The 20972-nt window shown below is 41.1% G+C and overlaps 1 protein-coding gene across 3 annotated transcripts in view; it reads right to left on the reverse strand.

Moving 5' to 3' along the window:
- BTBD7 (BTB domain containing 7) overlaps nt 1-20972 on the reverse strand; it is a 31692-nt gene that overhangs the window by 3439 nt on the left and 7281 nt on the right. The window contains exons 3-10 of one of the 3 annotated variants that reach the window (XM_062495508.1): nt 12399-12607; nt 11181-11256; nt 8819-8979; nt 8374-8517; nt 8031-8144; nt 6335-6524; nt 2810-2988; nt 1741-2175 (exon numbers count right to left, since the gene is read on the reverse strand). In XM_062495508.1, coding sequence (XP_062351492.1) covers nt 1741-2175; nt 2810-2988; nt 6335-6524; nt 8031-8144; nt 8374-8517; nt 8819-8979; nt 11181-11256; nt 12399-12607 — 1508 coding nt within the window. Of the gene's footprint in view, nt 1-1740; nt 2176-2809; nt 2989-6334; nt 6525-8030; nt 8241-8373; nt 8518-8818; nt 8980-11180; nt 11257-12398; nt 12608-20972 lie in introns of all 3 variants that reach the window. The other 2 variants (XM_062495507.1, XM_062495509.1) reach the window with 2 other exon arrangements.

Here is a 20972-nt window from a genome sequence, read left to right on the forward strand (position 1 = left end):
TCACAGCTCCTCTTGAACATGCAGTAAAGGACACTGTATTGCTGAACTTCTTAAAGGCAGGCCTGCTTTAAGCCACTTACAATTATCAAAACCAAACAAGGTACTTGGTGCAGAGCCTAACAAATGGTTTGTCACAGCACACAGTTCCAGAGCAGGGAAGCCACGACACACACGAGTCATCACTATAGGCACAACCCTTCTTCTTGCATTCCCCATTTTAAAGTAAGTAAACTGCAGACACGTGTGCATGCAGGAAAGCTGCAGCGCTTGGGGGAGCATCAGTAACAGGGCACACTAGATCCACAGAGTACATGGAAGCTGTTCTGTGCCATTCTTCTCACCTACTCCATGCTTACCTCAGTGCAGAACTGCTCATATTATAGCCTTCCAGACAGAAGAGTGAGAACTTCTACTTACATTTATCATTTCTCATGAAAGCAACTTTAGTAATAATTGATTAATAGTAATTCACAAATTGCAGAAAGAATACAGAATAAAAATATCACCTATATTAAGCCTATGCTCCCTCTTGCATTACTTATGGATATGTTCTAGCAGAAATATTTCTGATATGAAAAGCGTTGCTATACAGTTTCCTTAGGGAAGTCAGTATTGATCAAAGGAGAGCGACATGCTATGAATCCCAGCTTTGACCAAACAATGGCACACATTTCTAATATGAAGTTATATATTTTATTCAAAAATAGAAAAAGAAGTGCAATATACTTAAGACAATTGCTAATGGGAATAAAATAAAATCCACTTTCTCAATCAGAACTCGAGGATCAAATCTGCATCTAATGTGCCACAGCTATGCACTCACAGTTCTTTCACTGCAGAAATAAATTACCAAATGCTTCAATTAGCACTTCCTGTATTTCACAAAGCTATGTCTTTACTGGATATCTTATAGTTCATTGTTTTTAGTGCATCACATTGTAGTTCAGCACATATCATGACTGCTTTTAAATGCTGTAACAAACCCTTTGTATTAGCAATTACCAATTTCTGCTTGCCAATTCCTTTTCAAATACTTCTCAGCTGTAAAGCCTTCATACTCTTCACACATGTACACAGGCAACCTGTTTACTTCAGACTACTTACCTGTAAATAACTAAAATATCCCCACTGCTTCTACCTGTGAATTACAGTGTGCAGTCCACTACTGAAGTTGGCTTATGCTTTCTTTGAGTGTAAAGCAAACTACGTTTGTCACACAAGGGGCAGCTGAGGGCACTTGGTGTGTTCAGCCTGGAGGAGACTGAGGGGAGACCTCAGTGCAGTTACAACTTCCTGTGAGGTCAAGAGGAGGGGCAGACACTGATCTCTGTCTCTTGTGACCAGTGACAGGGACTGAGGGAATGGCCTGAAGTTGTGTCAGGGGAGGTTTAGACTGGATATTAGAAGAAAGGTTCTTCACCCAGAGGGTGGTTGGGCACTGGAACAGATCCAGTGGGTCCCTTCCGACCCGGGATATTCTGTGATTCTAAGATTCCCAAGTGAAATTTGTCCCTCCAATAATGCTCCTGGCCTTGGAATGTTCATTCTGCCAGGGATTAGGGCATGCCTTCAGGATAGAGAATGCTGACAGAGAGTTTGGGAGAAAAACCTAACCAACAAAGATGCTCTTTTTATTTAACAAACCCAAATTACTTAATCATAAGAATTCTCTCCAGCTCCTACGATGAGGTACTTTGAGCAGCCAGAAGCAGGCGAAAGAGGAGAAACCACAACACTTACTACTTGTTTCTCAGCTGCCATCACTGCCGCCGCTGCCGCCACCGTCTGGCGGCCCAGAGCGGCGGTGTTGGTGCAGTCGGGAGGCGCTGCCTTGGCTCCGGGCAGGTAAACGGGCGGCGCAGCTGCAGCTTTGGGGGCGGTCCGCGAGTGGAACAGCGAGTGGTTACACGGGTAAGAAAAGGAACGGGAGGGATGTTGACTTGGCACCCTTTGTTTCCAGCCCACTTTGAACTGGTTATGAAGAGGAGTTGCTGGTGGGTGGTATGGAGGTGGAGGAGGGGGCAATGGTGGATGAAAGGCCACGAAAGAGTCCAGTTCTGTAAACATGGTTTCTGCAGTGGGAGTGCTGTTGACACGACATCGTCCAGACTGTCTCACTGTCAGCAGTGGGCTTTCATCCCCGAATCGCTCATCAGGAAAGAATTTGTGAGGATTCTGCAAAGGTGAGAAACCCGGCATGTAACAAGACAAAGTAAGAAGCTATCTAGAAAAATCTGAACTAACACTTTCAGAAACATGCTAATACCGTAACTGCCTGGCTGTGCTACATACAAGCTCACCAACATCAAGGTGACTACAGCTACAACACAAAATAGATTGGGGATTTTGTAAAATAAAGACAAGAACCATCAGATGCACTGTAAGTTGGCTGACAAATGTGTTTGCTTTAGCATGAGTGTATAAACAGAAAAGGTATTTTCAGTTTCCCAGTACTGAAAGTACTATGCAGACTTATAGCGTAAGTTACCACTTTTTCTCTTCTAAGAATAAATAATAATCTAGGTTTCAAGTTATGGTTCTATTGTTCTCATCAACTCTCTCTTTAGCAGTTTTATTTTATCCCCAAAATCTGTGTCAATAAGGGCCTCCTGAATGACAACGACTCTTGAGAAAACTATTTATACATTGTACTTCGAGCTTTATAAAAATCACATACATCAAATGCAACCTGGACAGTCACGCAGGCATTTCAAAGCACTTGTGCACCTGCATGTATACACAGCAAGTGCTCCTACTGCAGAGTACATAATCAAGTCCCTTCATGGCCTTACACAGCCATTTTTCATACCTGCAGGAGCTCAGCAGCAGCATCGGAAAGGCCGAATTCCCGCAGCACACGGATCTGGATCTCGTAGCTGACGGTGGCGCCTTCCCCACAGTTCAGCGCGTAGGCTCTCTGCACCTGCTCCGTGTGGCGCAGCTCCTGCAGCCGCCTGATCATCTCTTTCACAACCAGGAGATTGGGAACTGGAGGGATGACAGAGAACGGGGTGGGGGTAAGAGAGTCCTTTTTTTTCAACTGTGAGACAGTAAGTTTGATTGCAATGGTTAGATTTATCCTGAAGGAAAAATCTAACATCAGGCTGCCTTGGCTTTTTTTTTTTTTTTTTTTCAAGAAGCATTCTGCCAAGATCTGTTCAACTTACACATGTTCTATAGAGCATCATTAAACCACACAGGATAACACAGATCATACAAATGATAAAAATATACACCACTTCTCCAGCTTCTGCTAGAATGAGCCACAAATGTAGCTTTCTTTGTAAACCCCTTATGATGCAGGAATTCCACGATTTGAGGTGGGGGCAGGATATCTTAAATAACAACTGAATGTTCCCTCATGAATTGCACAGGCCAGGAATTCATTGATTTTCTTGGCATACACTTCATACTTCTAACACAGTTCTATAATCACAAGACCATAACACCAGTATGTAACTAGAGAAAGAGCATTTTACGAAAGTTACAGGAACTGTAAGCCAACGAAAACCTGTTAAAATTATGTTGTTCTATGCAGTCATATTGAAATAATTTTTAAAAAAACTATTCCAAAAGAAACTCATGTATAATTTTGGGTATTTATCCCATTGCAAAACTTTCTCATGCCACTTCTTACTGCTGTTTGATGATGAATGATATTTCTCTGTGGTGCTTCTGTCCTAAGGAAAATGTGCATATAAATAGAGAAGACAAATCCAGATTTCTGAGTGTTTACGTCCTGGCATGAAGTCCTTTACCAGCTTTACAAGTGCTATGTATTACCATGACCAGATGTCCATAATGAAAGCTCATAAAAATTAAACAGATCATACAGCAAGAATAGTGTGAGAAGATACTTGCGTTACAGAGAAGGAGAAAAACCCAAAACCACACAATTACAACTGGTCCCAGTTTCACAACGGTTACACTGGTAAAGGAATATATGTAGGGCAAAATATTCCCCCCTGCAATGGAGCTCCTGTAATGAGAGGGGAGGGAAGGAACCCATTCTAACCAGTCTTCAAGGCTTGTAACTAAGTCTTCTATGGTAGACCCTCCACACACTTAAATTCTTCTGAAAAATCCTGGTTCAGCAGCCAGATGTTTAGTTACAGCCAGCATTTTGCTAATACTTAGAGAAGAGGACCTAAGAAGTCCGAAGCAGTTCTCCAAACTAGTAGGCATAAAAATGATATAAAGTTTTTGTTAAAAAATAACGTCTTTTCAAACTCTGGTTTGTTTGTTGTTTTTTTTTTTAACTACTATTTATATGAAACATATGGAAGAGAGATGTATATAAAAAAAATACAACTCCCTCAGTTGCAAGATTTCTAATTCAGACTGAAACTGGAAAATGCGTAAAGAAACCTAACCACTTGCAGAACCTGGCCTCAAGTTAGAGCAGGCTTCAGCTGAACTCATTTTACAGCAGTGCTGCAGAAAGAGCACTAGCACTCGCTGCCAGCAGGTTTGTACAAACACAGTCCTCAGGCAGTGGGCCCAAGGAGAAGGCAGGGACAGAAGGGAGCAGCCGAGCTGTGAAGCTCCCCCTGTTCTGAGCTCGGCCCAAGGACCAGGGAGGCGATGCTGCCCAGCTCTGCCCCCAGCCCTGCCTGTGCCCCCACTACGCTTCAGGAGGGATTCCTGTACAAGTTAGAGCCTGGGACAGGCTTTAACCTCCTCACACTAACTGGGCCCCATCTGCCCATTCTAGTAAAAAGGCACTGGCAAACCAATCAATACTTTTGCTTAATTACAAGACTAAGAAGAGCAGAAAATTGCCAGGACACAATTCCTGTGCTCCAACTACTGGCAAGGCTCAGAGCTCATATCTACGTTCAAATCAAAGGACTGGCAATAGTTCCTACCTATTAAATAGCACAGAACCAAGATGCAGGGGAGTTTCAGACTGGTCAAGATGTCTCATGCTTGCCAAGAGGGCCAGTATTTTTAGGAACATGAGAACTTTGGCAAAACACTGAAGACCTCTGAGAACCTGTTGCCTTTCTTAACTTCTTTGGAAATTAAGATTGAGCAAAATATCTTATATGAAATACTTTATATTCAATTCATGGTAAGGATATTTACACTTTTCTGGGGAGGGAAGTCCAAGTACTATAATGCACTGCTGAGATGCCACATTTTACTGAAAGCTCCAAATTTCTAAACAAACAATTGGTACTTTTACCAAATTTTTCAAACAGAAGTTTTCAGAAGCTTCTTATCAGCTTTATCAAGTTTCTTCACAGACCCAAGAAGCAAACAGATCAAAACCATTCTATAAATTTTCCAAGAAATCTTATAATTAAACAGTGTTTCAAATCTTCCTAACACTTCAAATTAAATTCTCCTGCAGCAATTTCAATCCATTACTTTTGTCCTGGCTCTAGCATCTGTAAGAATAATTTACCTACCTCCTTTCAACATAGTTGACTGAGGACAGACATAATTGGTACACAAAGAGCTTATAAAATGAATGCCATAGGCACAGCATTTTCCACTTCCTTCACTGAATTAAAGTTTAATCTTGGCCATTTAGCTAACTAATCCTGCCTTCTAAAACATCCACTGACCCTTCCAACTCGTCATCAAGTTTTGCCAGTGCTTTCTCTATGCACACTGAGTACTAATGGGACAGGGAAAGGCAGGAGGAGCTAGATGCTTTCGGAACTGCACTAGATACATTCTTCTAGTCTGACACCAAAAGAACATATGCATAAATGACAAAATATATTACGTATATATTTTTTTAGCTTGCCTATGGGGAATATTACACCAATCATCCTGAAGTCAAGAGAGGACATATTTACTTGAGTCTATAAAAATGTACTCTGACACATTCTTCCACAAGGAATTAAGTTGGTTTAGCTTCAGCAGATTTGGTAAATTGAAGTAAATGTGTTTTGAGTGCCCACTTCCAGCACTTTTTTGGCATACTGAGTTCAGCTGATTTCCTTTCAAGTTACGGTCTCTAGCTTTTGATTTTTGAAAGAAATTTTCCAGACTCACCTATTTTCCAGATCTTACCTATATTAGAGAACTGGTTTGTAGAAAACTGAAAACACTGTAGAAAATTCTGAGAATAGAGAGCCAGGCTCCAGCAAGTGTTCAACTGCGTTTAACCAGTCCAAAGGTTTTGTTCTCTAACTAGTTACTCTGCCATCCAAAACCAGTTAATGTCTTCAGGACAGGCCAAAGCAAAAGGACTACTGCCGGAGCAGAGCTACTCTCCGAGGAAATGATGAAGTTCAGTAACTGACACTCGCTGCCCCCAGGCCCAAGCACCCACACACTCCCAGGAGATCACTCGTCTCAGGAACGATCAGCAGCTTACCTGGGATCTCGTTGGCTATAACTGAGGGAGGGCTGTTCTGGTTAGTGCTGACTTGCTGGTGGGTGATGACATGGCAGCACTGGGGCACCGCGTTGTTCACCATGTAGAGCGTGTCGGGCACGTTGGACATCCGCACCATCCGCAGGCGAACGAGGTCGGTCTGCTCCACCATCATCTCATCCAGCACCGACTGCAACGACAGCCCCAGGGTCTCATGAAGGCACTGCACAAACCCTACTGCCACTGCTGCAAGCACAGCCCCAGCAACACAAGTCCAGCCATGTCTACACCACAGTAACTCTGTCTGGTCACAAACAACATCTGGCTTTTCATCACCATTTTCTGTTCTGTTTTCCAGTCATGATCATAGCTGATTTTCAGAGCTATAAGCAGGCAGGAGAATAGTTTGGGAAGGATGCTTTGTTTATTTTAACCTGTCAGATTAGAACTGATCTTCTCAAGGCCAAACCCTATGGATTTAAAATAATTACTACCTATGAGTCTCAATTTTCTGTGCCATTGAGTAGAAGGCACTAGCCTGAAAACGAAACATGTTTTCCTCAGCTATCTTGAAGAACAGAAGAGGATTTATGCCTAGCCTTTCAATATTCTTATTTAAGATCAAATGAATTTATTTCATAAAAAAGGGAGACTAGCAGAGGAGTGGAAAAAAAAAATCAAGCATCACTCATTCACAACTTTTTCATTTTACAATAATTATACTATCTATAGGAGGAGTAAAGTTACTAGAGACTATGAATGAGAGTCCTCTCCCTAAGGTTAAAAAGTCTTAAAATGCTTTAAAAAATATTAACAGCATAATATGAAACCAGTACTAACAAGTAGGAATTCTGACAGGGGTATGGGGCTTGCTAGAATGCACTTTCTACTTTAGATAAATACTAAAGCACTCTCATTGCATATACCTGAAAACGAAGAGTCAAAGATTTTATCATGTTTTTGTTAGTTTTAGCAATCCAAGACACAAAGAGAACACTTTAACCAACTAGTCTTCCTTTGCTATTTTAGTGCCACCTGGCGCTCTCTAATTCCTGTGCCCAAAATGCAAAGTAGTTTTATTTCTTCCTTTCCCTCACAGAGGACATCAACAACATTTTATACCTCTAGAAAACATTTTCTCTCCTAGGTGCAGGGCTCAAAAAAAAAGCTCCAAATTGACCAGAGCAGCTGTCAGAGTCTGTAGGTGATGTGGATGTACACAGCTTCACCTAACCCTCTTGTTTGGTTGTCACCTGCACTGCTGGGACTCACAAGCTCTCAAGTCACAGCTACCTGAGGTGGTGGCACTGCTCAGTGACACAAAAGGCTCCCATTCTGTCAAACAGATTGTGGTACATTCCTGCCTCACACAGCACCATCTCCACCCTGCCACAAATGTCACCACCAGAGATGCCACAAGATCCTGACAGTGTTCATGCAAGAAATTAAATAGGGAAGCGATTGCCTGAGAGGGAAACAAAGGACTTCATTCAGATTTGACACAGGATATTTATTCCATTTTGCGGAGGATCACAAGATTTTGGGTATGTTCTGATTCAAACAAGAAGATGAAATATCAGTCCTCTGCCGAGTGGAATAGCAGCTCCCCACCCAGCTCTGGTGGGAGCTGGGGAGCCTGAAAGAGCTGGCACCAAGGTTGCTGACTAGCTGCAGACTGGGACTCTCAGGCTCTCACCTTGCCATCCGCCTGCCAGGAGGGCTGCCGAGGAGCTGGGCTGGCAAACTGGCTGGAAACCAGGGAGGTTTCCCTCAGAACGTTGCTTTGTTTCCGGTGGAATTTCATCAAGATCTGTCTTGCAAACATTTCAATTTCGACAAAAAAAAATTTGTTGAAATTTTTCTGACCAGTTCTAGAGACTTGAGCCTGATGATCAATCTTGTAAGTCTTGTTAAACTGAAAATGTTAGTATTTTAGGCCAGTACATGTAAAAAGACACAAAACATCCCAAAATCTTTCCCTGTTTACAGAACCCCCTGGTGACTCCAATGTGAGAACAGTCAAGTGTTGCTGGTATTACCTTAGCCTCCTCCACATAGGGTGAGAACAGTCTTGGCCGCACATATATTCCAGCATTTTTTTGCCGCAGCCAGGCATTTGACTTTCCACCTTCTGATGTTGGTAGCATGTCTGAAGGAGGAGTACTAATCAGGCCTCTCTTCATCTTTAAGAATCAAGAAAGAGTTTTACGGTTTTTAAAATATTAATATGGTGAAAACTTGCAATAAATGCATTCTTTACACTGAATCCTTACACCACTGATTTTTCTTTGCTCTTTTGATAGATTTAAAGAACGCAAAACCTAACAAGAGTGTTATACATCTATTACTCTCAATGATAACATTTTAGATGTTAGTCTTTAAAATAAATAAACAAAACCAACACCCACCAAAGCAAAAAACCCCTCCCGCCCAAACACTGCAACAGGTGAAGTACAAAGAACCCAGAGATGGTATCTGACTTACTGCATCACTCAGTACTTCACTATTCATGGGTAAGATGTGCTCAATTCGGACAAAAGGTAAAAGTGGAGACAGGATCTCCCTCAGCTCTTCAATGTCAAGATCTCTCCTCTTCACACCTCTTTTATTCACACTGTGAGCAGTACCACTGAGTAAATTAGGCTCTGTGGGAAGGAATAAGATGCGCTAAGTTTTCATCAGAAAGTTTAAAGCGGATAGTTGGAGATACAGGGCTTTACAGGAAGTTATAGAAAAGAAAGGAAAATTCTCATTTTCTATCAATAGCCCTCTGTTCCACTAAACTGACAACCAAACATGGCAATTGCTGCTAAGGTCTAGTTGACAGGGTAGTGGATTGGTCAAAGGTTGGACTCCATGATCCTGGAGGTGTTTTCCAACCTAAAAGATTCTATGATTCTACCTCATGCCTTAAAATCTTATATGAAGCATCCACAGAGACAGGTTCAGTTTATACCAGCATAGCTCACTGGCATAGCTGCCAGTTTCAAAGTGTAAGCCAGGCAGAAAATACAAACATAGCATTTGCAATCAACGTTTGGAAAGCTCTATTAAGAGCTATTCTATGAAAGCAGGTGTACCTCCCTGATAGCAGTTCCCCCAAGGACTCTCTCCAGTAGCTCCTCTGCCTTTCCCCAGCAGTTTACAAAGACTTTCTACAAATTAAGGTCTGAAGAGTCCTCAGATACACGTTGTTCTAGCTTCCTTGTGTAATCCACCTCAGTAACAGTGTCAAGCCCACTCAAATTGCTCTCATGGCCACATGACACCTATTTGTAGCAGAAGTGGCATCTTCCTGGAGACAGCAAGATGGCCTCAGAGCCCACATGTGTATTTTAGGTGTTGTGCCCAACTGAAATTCGACTGATTAGCTTCTCTCTTTGAGGAAACCTGTCAAACGTACCCACCCTCTCTCAGTACACATGGCACAAGTTTTGGCCACAGCTCATTACATTCTCTAATGCTTTGTGGCATTTTAGTGACACCATCACACATTCAAAGCTGCAATATAAGGAGTGTCACTGAGGAATTTAGATGAAATTACTAGAGTAAGTCTGGCCCTAATCTGACAGAATTTGGCGTCGCTATTATTTCTGCTTTTGCTCACTGTGTTATCTAATGATCCCAGACAGGAGATGTGAGCTGTTTACTTAATGAATTCCAGAGCAAGAAGTTGTGCAGTGATCCCAAAGGAGAAGCTTCTGTCCCAGCCCAGGTCTGTTACTGTTTAATTGGCTCCAGTATGCTCCAATGTGCCCTAGGACAAGCACTTGGAAAATCCTGTTTTGGAAATAGGTTAATACTTACTTAGGACAACACAAGCACATCCTAACTAACTTTTTGTTGCATTTCATAAAACACGTCCATGACAAAGCAGTTGTATTGCAAGCAGTAACAATGGATTTCAAAAGTATGGTCAGCCTTCCCAAGAAAGTAGTTATACCAGTACTGCTCTGTTTTTACTTAGGCAGGTTTCTCCCCTTCTGTCCCTCTTGTGGCACTATATGACACTTCATAGTGCAGATGAACTACAAGATCCTCACATTTGCTCTTTGCCACTATAGCAATAATGTGTATCTAGGCTCATAAAAAAATTTACCTATACTTTAGGGAAAACACTGGTGCCACTTGTTGGCTTGTTTCTCACTACCACAGATTCCTGTAAGAGAGACACACTCAAACTGAAGCAAAAGGCTGACCCAATAAATTAAGACTACTGTGAGAAGCCTGTATAACAAGATACTGCAGGGGGTTTTTATCTAATTAATTAGTTACAAGAAAAATCATTCTGAAACAACAGGAAACCAACCAGACTTCAAAATCAGACAGTCACAGATCTTGAAAAGAGCTCTAAAAGATTGGTTCAGTCATAATCAATGCCCACTTCCCACAGCTCCCCAGGCAAGGTACAACACATTGCCTTTCACTGCATCCCGTTGGGATGTGAAGACCTCCAAGGATGGAGACCCCACAACTAATCTGGGCAACCTGTGCCAGTGTCTGACCATCTTCACCACTTCTTGTATTTCAGTTAATGCCTCATTGCCTCTTATCTTCTTTTGGGTGCCAGGAGAAAAGTGTTGCTCTATTTTCTTTGCTTCCTGCCATTAGTTATTTATAGACTCTGCTAAGATCCCCTCTAAGCCTTTTTTTCTACAGGCTGAACAATCCCATCTTCCTCCGAATGCTGTGTTGCCATTTTAGATAACAAAACCTTTAAAGAAAGCAAGAGCATTTGCTTTGTTTTGACTATATTATGGACAAAGTAGACTGAATTTCCCTAAGTTACAGAGGACTCACAAAATAGAACTGCCATAAATTTTGGTTTATTTGGTTTAATCCTCACCTCGATCTGCTATCCTCTTCATCAACTGGTGTTCTCCCCATTTAATCAGATATTTAAGAATATCTTGTTCACTTGCCTGTAGAAAGAGAAAGTCAGTAATCTGTATATGCTTAATGCCACATGCACACATACAAAACAAAAACAAATCACAGATCTTTTACAGCTCTAAAAAACCACAGTTGCACCTAAGCATGAAGTACTTCCACTTTATGATCTGCTTTCCACTTTCTCCTAATATTTTAAGCTGTACTACAGGATATCACCACTATAATTTCTAGATTCATATTACTTACTGAATCCCTAGGAAGAGGAAGAAGTTTTGTACAGAAGGAAAAAAAATATTTAGTATGGAAACTTATAGGTATAAAGTTTGAATTATTAAATTTAATTAAAGGGGGCAGTTCCACCTCTGGGTGTTTCAAGCTTTTGTTTAACATTACAAATTCAGCAATATAAGCTCTCATGGAAGAACAACAGTACAGTTAACTGCAATTTCTGAAGTGTTTCAAGTAAACAAAACTTTTAAAATAAGACTTCAAATAATCCCTAGCACTTAACCCTTACAAAAAAGTAAGATTGAGATGCATGAAGTTTAAAAAAATAGTAATCTTTAAGCTATTAAAGGGTGGTCATCATTATACAGATATCTCCCCTGAAGAGCAATAGCAGCAAAATTCAGAATCTTTCTTTTGGCCAGTATGGTTCTCTCCCCCTAAAACCACACAATCACTGCAGGCAAATCACAGGGAAAAAAAATTCCTGCAATAGTAGTCAAAGAGGTATTTCTCTCTCTCCATGAAAATAAATTGAGTTTTCTGAACCACTTCTAGCATATTAGCTCCCACTGCCCCAAATTAGCATGTGTGTCATTACAGCAACACTACTCTTACCTTGTAATTTTATAAATCCCTTAAAATATGCAAGGCAAATGTTAGGTTCAGAAATGCTCTGTTTAAAATAATTTGCATCCATTTATAAACTATTATTACACCTGTAAGCAACAGCATATACCACACTTGGGTCGTGCTACAAGCCAAGAACACAGCTATTTTCTTAATCACTACTTCCATTTCATTTTTTCACATATTATAGAAGGAGTGCTTAGTGCATACAAGCCCTGCAATTTAAAATCAACTACTCTCAAGCATTTCCTAGCAATGATATATATAATACATCCTGCTTCTAGCAGGACCAGCTGTATTCTGCATTGCAGGTTACCTGTAAATAGTCAGACTGAATAGCTGTGAGCAGGTGGTCCTTGCTGAGCTCGTAGAAGACCTCTGAAGTCATGACCTGGGTGAACTCCTCACAGAGGAAATGCAGTGCCTGGCGATGTACCCACTTGGAACCGTACGGCTGAGAGCTCCACTTCAGAATGGCAATTAAGGTGTCCAGCGAGATGCTCTCAGCAATGATATCTTCACAGCCTACAGAACAAGGGCAACAATCCACAGTGTTGTTACAGAGACACTTTGAAGGAATAATACATGTAGCCAAATCTGTAATAGAAAGGGTTATATACACCCAGTGAGAGTAAAGATGGGTGCCCTACAGATCGAGGTTGAAAACAAGGTTATACTTTGACTAAAAGTGCAATATTTTTAACGGCAGTTGATGATTCCAATATACAGTTATTTACTTTTTAAAGGCACATGAAGCATGACGGCTGCTGGCATGCCTGGATAAACAACTGGAAAGCTCGTTCAACCCAATCAGAACCCCCTTTGGGTACCTGAGTGTTTAACACATTTTAACATTGAGAATTTGAGTCCCTATTGTTCACAACAGATACACAGAAATCTATGAACTATAACAAAAGCAGGATCTTTGTCTATTATCACTTTGGTCTGTCCTGAGACAGACCACACAGAGGAGAAGAAACACAAGATGTAACAACGTTGGTACTCAGCTACTTGGTACAGAATGAGGGCAGTAAAGCATCATTTTCTGACTCACAGAGAAGGCAGAAAGCAGTGGATGGTTGCTCCAGGCCACCACAATGGCCTCAGTATCCAGCAAGACACAGAGTGTGCCAGGAGAGGGAACACGTTCTCTGACAGGGAAGCAGAAGGGAGGCACATTTATGGAGAGTCTGCTACAGCTTCCTTCCTACCCACTGCTTTATTAGTATCTACTCTTTCAGAAGGTACACATCTTCTGAAGGAGAGAGAGTATAGTTAAAACTGCTGAAGAGAAATGGAGCTAATTCGGAAGAAATGAGGGAAGATGTATTGTGGGAGGACTGAAAACATGGGTACCTGGGACTATGGAGTTAAGACACATGGTACCACAACATTGATAACTTGAAGTCTCCAACAGCAGTTTGTTGATTTCATTTGCACATCTGGTTTAGCACAAGATAGCAATTTAAAGAAAAATTTCTCAGAATTATGCATTCCAGTTTCAACCCACTACAGCCACAAAATTACAGCTGTGCTTATGCCTGTAAGAGGTCCCCAGACAGTTCAGAGCTACATGTCTACACTGCAATTTTACTTCTTATACATCATCATTTTTCTCTCAGTTTCAAAAATGCCTAAAAACTAAACTTCATTGTTTAGCGATGTATACTGCATTACTGAGCTCTTGAACTAAACTGAGTAAAAAAGTGTGCAACACAGTAATCTCAATCCTAGTCAAGACAAAGACAGGTCTCCTGATGCTACATAGTTTTCCACTGGTTGCATACAGATAAAATATAGATACACACTAGCAACAATTAACAGAAATAAAAGAAAAATCTTACTTTTCTACTTCGGACAGCATACAGAATATACAGTGTTCATTCAATTTCCATTGTAGCTAATAATGTGAAAGATATGTTTTCAAGGAGTAGGTAGTAACAAGTGAACAAGCTTCTTCAAGTAGGAGGGAATCTGTCAAAGGAGCTACAACTCAGAAGTCACTAAAATGGGACTTTAAACAGGAGGGTTAAGAAGGTAGTACAGAGCAACAGTTTAAACATGAGACTGGTTATAAATTTACCTATCCTATTAGACACACACATTTATACCCAATTCCATAACAACCACAATGTGGTAATTGTCAGAACAATATTCTACCAATAAAAATTTCTAAACTTTCCAGGCCTATGCCTGAATATATAGTTTTGAACCAGTTCTTATTTAAGCAAAACTTTCCTCAACAAGCAGCTGGATGATTTTTTTTTCCATGTCTGATTCACCTAAGAATCGGAAGACTGAACACAGCCATTGACAGAAGGGCTATCCAAAGCACAGACATTTCTGACCAAAGCAGCACATGCAGCATTACACTGTGCATCCCCAGACAGACTCTCCATCTGCTTCTCACAAAGGGGTGAGTGGTGAGCCATGTTTCAACACAACTGCTTTGTCCTTCACCATTAATGAAACAGTGTGGCACCTCTCAGAGCCACCTATCTCCATGAGGTTACAAATTATCATTACTACTACCAGTAAGAACAGAAGCCTCATTATAGATATTGACCTCTAACCTGCACAGCAAGCACTGGCTTAAGTGAGCAGTGCACAGGCAGCAAAGATGGGTTGGAGGCACTTGGAACATCACTCCAGCATCACCAGTACAGGTAAGAGCAGAGGATGAGAACTGTTCTGAAATACACTGCATGGACTGAGGTGAAACTGCCCCCTCTAGACGGGGGAATTCCCCAGATTCCTTAAGGATGAAGTCTTAAGTCTTAAAAAGTGCTGGTCAAGAATCTGAGAAGCAGCCTTAAACAAACAAACAAGAAACAACTAAATAATCCAAAACCCAACTCATCATCCAAAAAAGCTCAAAATACTTCAGCATGTGTCAGAAATGAATAAATGAAGTCTGAAGCTTTCCACTTCAGGATCCATTTTAACCCAAACAGCAAAGGGCTGACATTGCACTTAACTTTGTCATGCGAGTCTCTCAGCTTTCCTTTTGGGTCTCAAGAAAGGAAAATGTTAAATTAGCAACAAACCTGGCACATGAATGAACGCGGTGACTAGCTGCAATTTGCTTAAGAGAGGAGTTTGACTCCCATGAATAAGAAAACAAACAGTTTGAAACCATTATTTAGGGTCATCTGCACTCAGCCTTCCCCTGCTAAATCCTAACACAATCTTTTGCATGCAATTATTCTGCTTGCATGCAAGCTGACTTCAGCAGAACCTGAATTCCCCAAACTCTAAACATCACATGTAAGGACTGATCCATTTCAAAGGCAGTAAAGTAAACCCACACACTGAAATCAGTCACCAGGAAACTACAAGAGCAGAGACTTATCTCAAAATTAATGCCATTCCTAGTATTTCATTTGACATTTATTTTTGAAGATGCCTGCCCCCTGAAAGGACACCAGAAATGCAGTTCCAAAAATCTGAGCAACACTCATTTATAGAAGAAGTGCACCAGCTCAGTCTCAATTCTTCTGTAAAATTCAATTATTGCACAACTAACAGTAATATAACATCAGGTGAAAAGCTCATTAAGGATGACTAACAAATGAAACAGTCTTTTTCCCAAGTAATTTTAGCAATGGGTCAGAAGTGTGGGATTATTAAAAGTATTTCTTCTGAAGTAAGCATAAGGTAATAATTAAAGTCTTTTTGGGGCCTCTAAATAAATAGGGGCAACCCAGTTCTAGCTATGGAAGGAATCCAATTTCCTTTCTTCTTTGGCAGAAGTTTTTTTCTGCTTTAACAATCAGCCACTTGGCAAAAGAAGTAGTCATCTAAGAGCCACAATATTGCTCTTCACAGTTGAATAGAGCATTTTTTTCATGTGAATACTATTTTTTAATACTCAGGCAGCAACAGCCTTCCCAATATCCATCTGATGTGTCCCACAAGCTTCTATGACCATTACCATCCTTCAGAGATTCAACCTGGAATCGACAAAAAGAAAAGATAACTATGATTTTGCACAAATTATGCTATTCCATGCATTGCTTTTGCTGGATGCCAATAGACCCTGCCCTACCATCAAGCCCTGTCTGCTTCTGCAGCTCTCTCTCAAATGCAGTCCCACAGTCCTTCCAGACAGAAACAGCTTGAGCCTATGTTTAGCATTCTAGCAAGTGGCTTGGGATCAGGACAGTCAACAGAACTACTGAAGACAAGTTAACTGCCTTCAACAATTAGCAAACGTGGCATTAAGCAAAGCTTTTACTACAAAACTGTTACCTTGATGTAACTCATCCTGTGGTGAAGACCTTCCCCCTAAACTTGTGCACGCCAGTGGAGCCAATGAAAAAAAAAAGTAATAAGAATTCATCTTAATGCTGAAATACAATCTAGAAGCTCAATATTTTCAATTCAATGAATTTTGGTTTTTTGAATTCAGTGTTTTTTAAGTTTGTCACATTAGGAGAGACCATGCTGGCAATCACAGGAACCATAGTTTTTGATTTTTTTTTTAATGTGGATTTAACACTGCTACCATAGGATCCCTGGCATTTCAGTATTTCAGCCATCCTAAGACCAAGACTACTTTTGATGTCAGGCAATATCTGCTTCTGGATCAAATGCTGTGCTACTGAATATGGCTTTACAATAGTTTTAAGTTCTTATACTTGTCAAGAGTAAAAGCAACTCCTAAAATAAAAGCGAAGAAAAGCAAAAAGTTGGAAACTGAGTTATTTTTTGTTAGTTTTACTTTAGAAAACTTTTTTGAATCAGGTGACAGAAAAGATTCTCAGGCAAAATTATTCCATAAGGTCCCAGTATCCAAAAGCCTATCACAGCAAAACATTCTGTACCACCACCTCAGTGGGACTATTCACAACAGTGGGCAACAGGGCCAAGATGCAGTAGAGGTTTCACATGTGTAATATAGCTATCTAATAAAACCAACATGCCTGAAGTCAAACTTCCCTGCATCAGCAGGGCAGTACAGTAAGACTGGAAGTGGAGAGTACTTTAACAATATTTGATGAACAGGACTAGGGAACTGATCTGGTTTTAGTAATTGTGCCACAGAAGAGCAAGGGATAAGTGATATTAAACCCAATCTTTTTGAGTCAGTGTGTTAATTACACCAGTACAGTTGACAGAGAGCAGCAAGGTAGCATGAAGACAGAAAAACTGCAGCAGAGGGCAGAAACAGGCAGGCAGAGCACAGAAATGTTCCACTAAGGGATGTGCTCTAACCTCCTGGAGAGGGCTCTAATCCTCATAGCCTCTGGGAAAGCCCTGAAGAGCCTCACTTTTAACAGCAACAACTACCAGAGCACCCTAAAAGCAGTGTCAGTCCCATTAGATACAAATGTGTTTCAGTATGATCAGCTCTATTGACCAGATATATTGCCGATTTGTAAATTTTCTCAAATTAGTTCATTCAAACATCCATTTCAGTTTGTCTTGAAACATAAGTGACAATCCTCAGCTAGAACAAATTAAGATGAAGGCAGAAGAAGTTCTAGATAAAGGTCATCCTGCTTTACTTGAACGGCACATACTCATACTATCACTGTCTTCATCATAGGGAAACTATCTATTAAATTGAAATAGTCAGAAAAAGGAGTATCACTGTGATAGGAATGGAAAAATTTCCATGGAAATAGTCAAAGCTGAATCATCTGCTGAAACTGAAGAAAAATTACAACATCTGGATACTTAGAAAGATCCCTGAAGACAAATCAAACTAAAATCTTGAAAATAAAAACAGCTGATCAGAAGCTTTAAAATACATCAACTTCACTTGACACTCACTTACAATCACCCAGGCAAAACTGAGTGAAATAGAGAAAAATGAAGGAAAGAGTATCCAGACTTAACAAAATAAGCCCAAAATATTTTTCATGAAACCAGGGAAACAAGCCTTCACAAGTTTGCAACTGGCTAGCAGGAGTGAGCTGAAACAGAAAACTTTAGCTGAGGGTGTGGAAATCTAAAGAAACTTAAGACATCAGCTACTGAGAAAGCCAGCTGATGGGATCAGTCAGTACTTGGGTAGAACTGGACAGCTGCTGCGCCACAGAGTGGAAAAACACTGCCAGAGGTCCAAGCTAAGAGATGTTAGGAGAACTGCCTGCTCTGTGGCCTCCAACACCTACACAACTCTGTCTCTTCCACATCACTCTGCGTAACATCTAGAAGTCAGATGTGTTGAGTGACAGCTTCCAGCATAGAAGTCTGCTAGCTGTGAAATCAGGGAATAGGATGAAAACCACTGAAATTAAGATCTCTCATCTACCCCACATTAAGTACTGTAATAAGTGAGGATAAGATGCTACAATTGAGTCAGAAACAAGAACAGTGGTCATGATTAAAGCACATCTTTAAATTATCTCAGTCACGTGCAGGCATATAGTTCTCCCATACCAAATAAGCTTCCTTTTAATTTTGATAAGATTATACCAGAACAGTTCTTCCATGTCTGCACAGTACCAGTGACCTAAACATGAACTCTGCAAATTAAGTATGAAACTATTAGATTCTGACTCCACTGGCATATACAGATGTTGAGGGTTAGTTCTCTCCCTTTTTTCCCTCTGTGGAATTTTCCCCATTGTCATGCTAAGATACCTGTTGACCGGGCCCTGGTGACAAGGGGGAGGGGACGGGAGGGAAGAGGAAAAGCCCCGCGAGATTCAAACAGCCAGAAGAGGAAGCGGAAGGCTGGGCCTCGGCCCCATTTCCCCCGCGGAGTTCGGACGAGAAGGACGATCGCTGCCTGTGTCCCATCCCTGCCATCCCAGCGTCGGGAAACCACCATCGGACCTGCCCTGCTGTCTTCTCGCTGTGAACTACCACCATCCAGCACTCTGCTGAGCACCGGGACCCACACCGTGAGCGGAGAGCTCTCTCTCCATCTCTCTCTCCCCCTGGGACAGTGCTGCCATCACCCCCAGCCCTCCTGCGGCTCTGTGGGACCTGCCCGCCCCCAGCACCGGGAACTGCAGCTCAGGGAAAAGGTGCCTGCAGCCAAAAAACACTGGGACTGAGTTACTGTTCTGTTTGTGGGTAATTTCATAGCTGTTGTTGTTCTTGTTTGTCGTGTTAGATACACTAGTAAAGAACTGTTATTCCTACCCCCATATCTTTGCCTGAGAGCTCTCTTAATTCCAAAATTATAATAATCGGAAGAATCACGGTTTTTTTTCAGTCCAAAGGGAAGCTTCTGCTTTCCTTAGCAAACACCTGTCTTTCAAACCAAGACAACAGATCTACAGAGTGCTTACTGCTTTCTCCTCTTTTCAATTTGTAAAATCCTAATTAGGTGAAGTCAACATCTAGAATTTCAATATCTGAAAGAGTGCCAAACCTACATTTTCTAGTATTTGATAATTTAATAGATGTCAACACTTGCTAGTTTTACTTAATTTCTCCCCTATGTGTAAAAGAACAGCCCCACCCCTCAATCTCACTAGTTTTCTGGCCAGAATGGGATTTACTACGGAATGAAGAAAACCTCTGAATGACAGTACATCCCTCTACCTTCTTCCTATGACCACCCTCAAAACACTACAGCTCCAGTTCATCCAGAGGGCTACCAAGACCAAGCCTGCACTGCTGCATTCACTGGCTCTAGCCACTCAAGCGCGCTGCTGCAGTGCAGCTCCTTCTGCTGCCTTTCTTTTACTCTTAGATGCAGTACTGGGGGAAAACTTCCAAGAAAAAGCAGAGATCTTGTTACCACTGACTCATGGAATATACATTCCAGAGCAGCATTGTTCTGCACTGCATTACTGAAAAGAGTACCAGTTTAGGATGTGCTGATACAAGTGAGCTCAACTTCAAGCAAGCAGAAACAAACTCAACACCAAATAAAATATCAGCTCATTTTTCAGTATTTACCAAGATAGAAAATAAAAACCATTTTTTCTATCTATAAATTTGCCTAAGTTTCTCTTGAAAGTTCCCTGTCATGGCTTGTCTGCTTTGCTATAACTTCATCAGAGCACCTCTACATCACAATTATTCCAGTTTAGGTTTCCAAGCTGAAGAAAACAATAGCACCCTGTTCATTTATGAAACAGTGCATAATTATTCAGCGTCTCACTGAAGGTTTAATCCACCATTTAATTCTCTCATTAGTATTCCCTGAGCACGTTAAATCCTTTTAGCACTTGTTAAACACATGCATACACTAAAACTGAGAAACTGCATCACCTCTTTAATTTAAACCCATTTTCATTTCTGGGTTTCAGCTGATCTACACAGTTGTTCTCAAGTACTATTAGCTTGTGCGTATCATATAGAAATTAACTTAATGCCGTAGTTCAACTACAGTAAAACCTCTTGTCCCTTCTGAAACATTAAGTTTCTTGGTGTACCAAGAAGGAAACAACAAAAATAAGAAAGATGCAGATAGATAAGAGAGGGTCTGAAGGAGTGCCATGATGTTGATCAAAGTACTGGAGAATTTAGCATACAAGGAAAGACTGAAGGAAGTTAGGTCTCTTCTCCCTCAAGAACAGAAGGTTCAGGGGACCTTGTCATAGTATTCCCAGACCTTGAGCTACTGTAAAGCAGCTATAAAGAGGACAGAGGTTCTCTTCTCAGAGAGAAGCCATATGAAGAGAACAAGAGGCAACAGGTGCACTGGGAAACATCTCAACACAAGACATTTTTGCAATGAGAACAATCACTTCACTAGGACAATCTCCCCAGCGACACAGTATGGTCCCCATCACTGGCCGTTTTCAAGAAGCGATTGGACAGAATGCTGCACAATCTCACCGAGGCTCATTTCTCACTTGGATATGTTGCATCCTGTGATCTTTTGAGGCCCCTTCTATCCTGAGAGGCTCTATGATTGGATGATTTTGAGCCTCAGAACAGCCCAATTGCATCCTGTAGCATGTTGCTTCAGAGAACA

Source organism: Cinclus cinclus, chromosome 6 (genome assembly GCF_963662255.1).
Source record: "Cinclus cinclus chromosome 6, bCinCin1.1, whole genome shotgun sequence".
Classification (NCBI taxonomy): domain Eukaryota; kingdom Metazoa; phylum Chordata; class Aves; order Passeriformes; family Cinclidae; genus Cinclus; species Cinclus cinclus.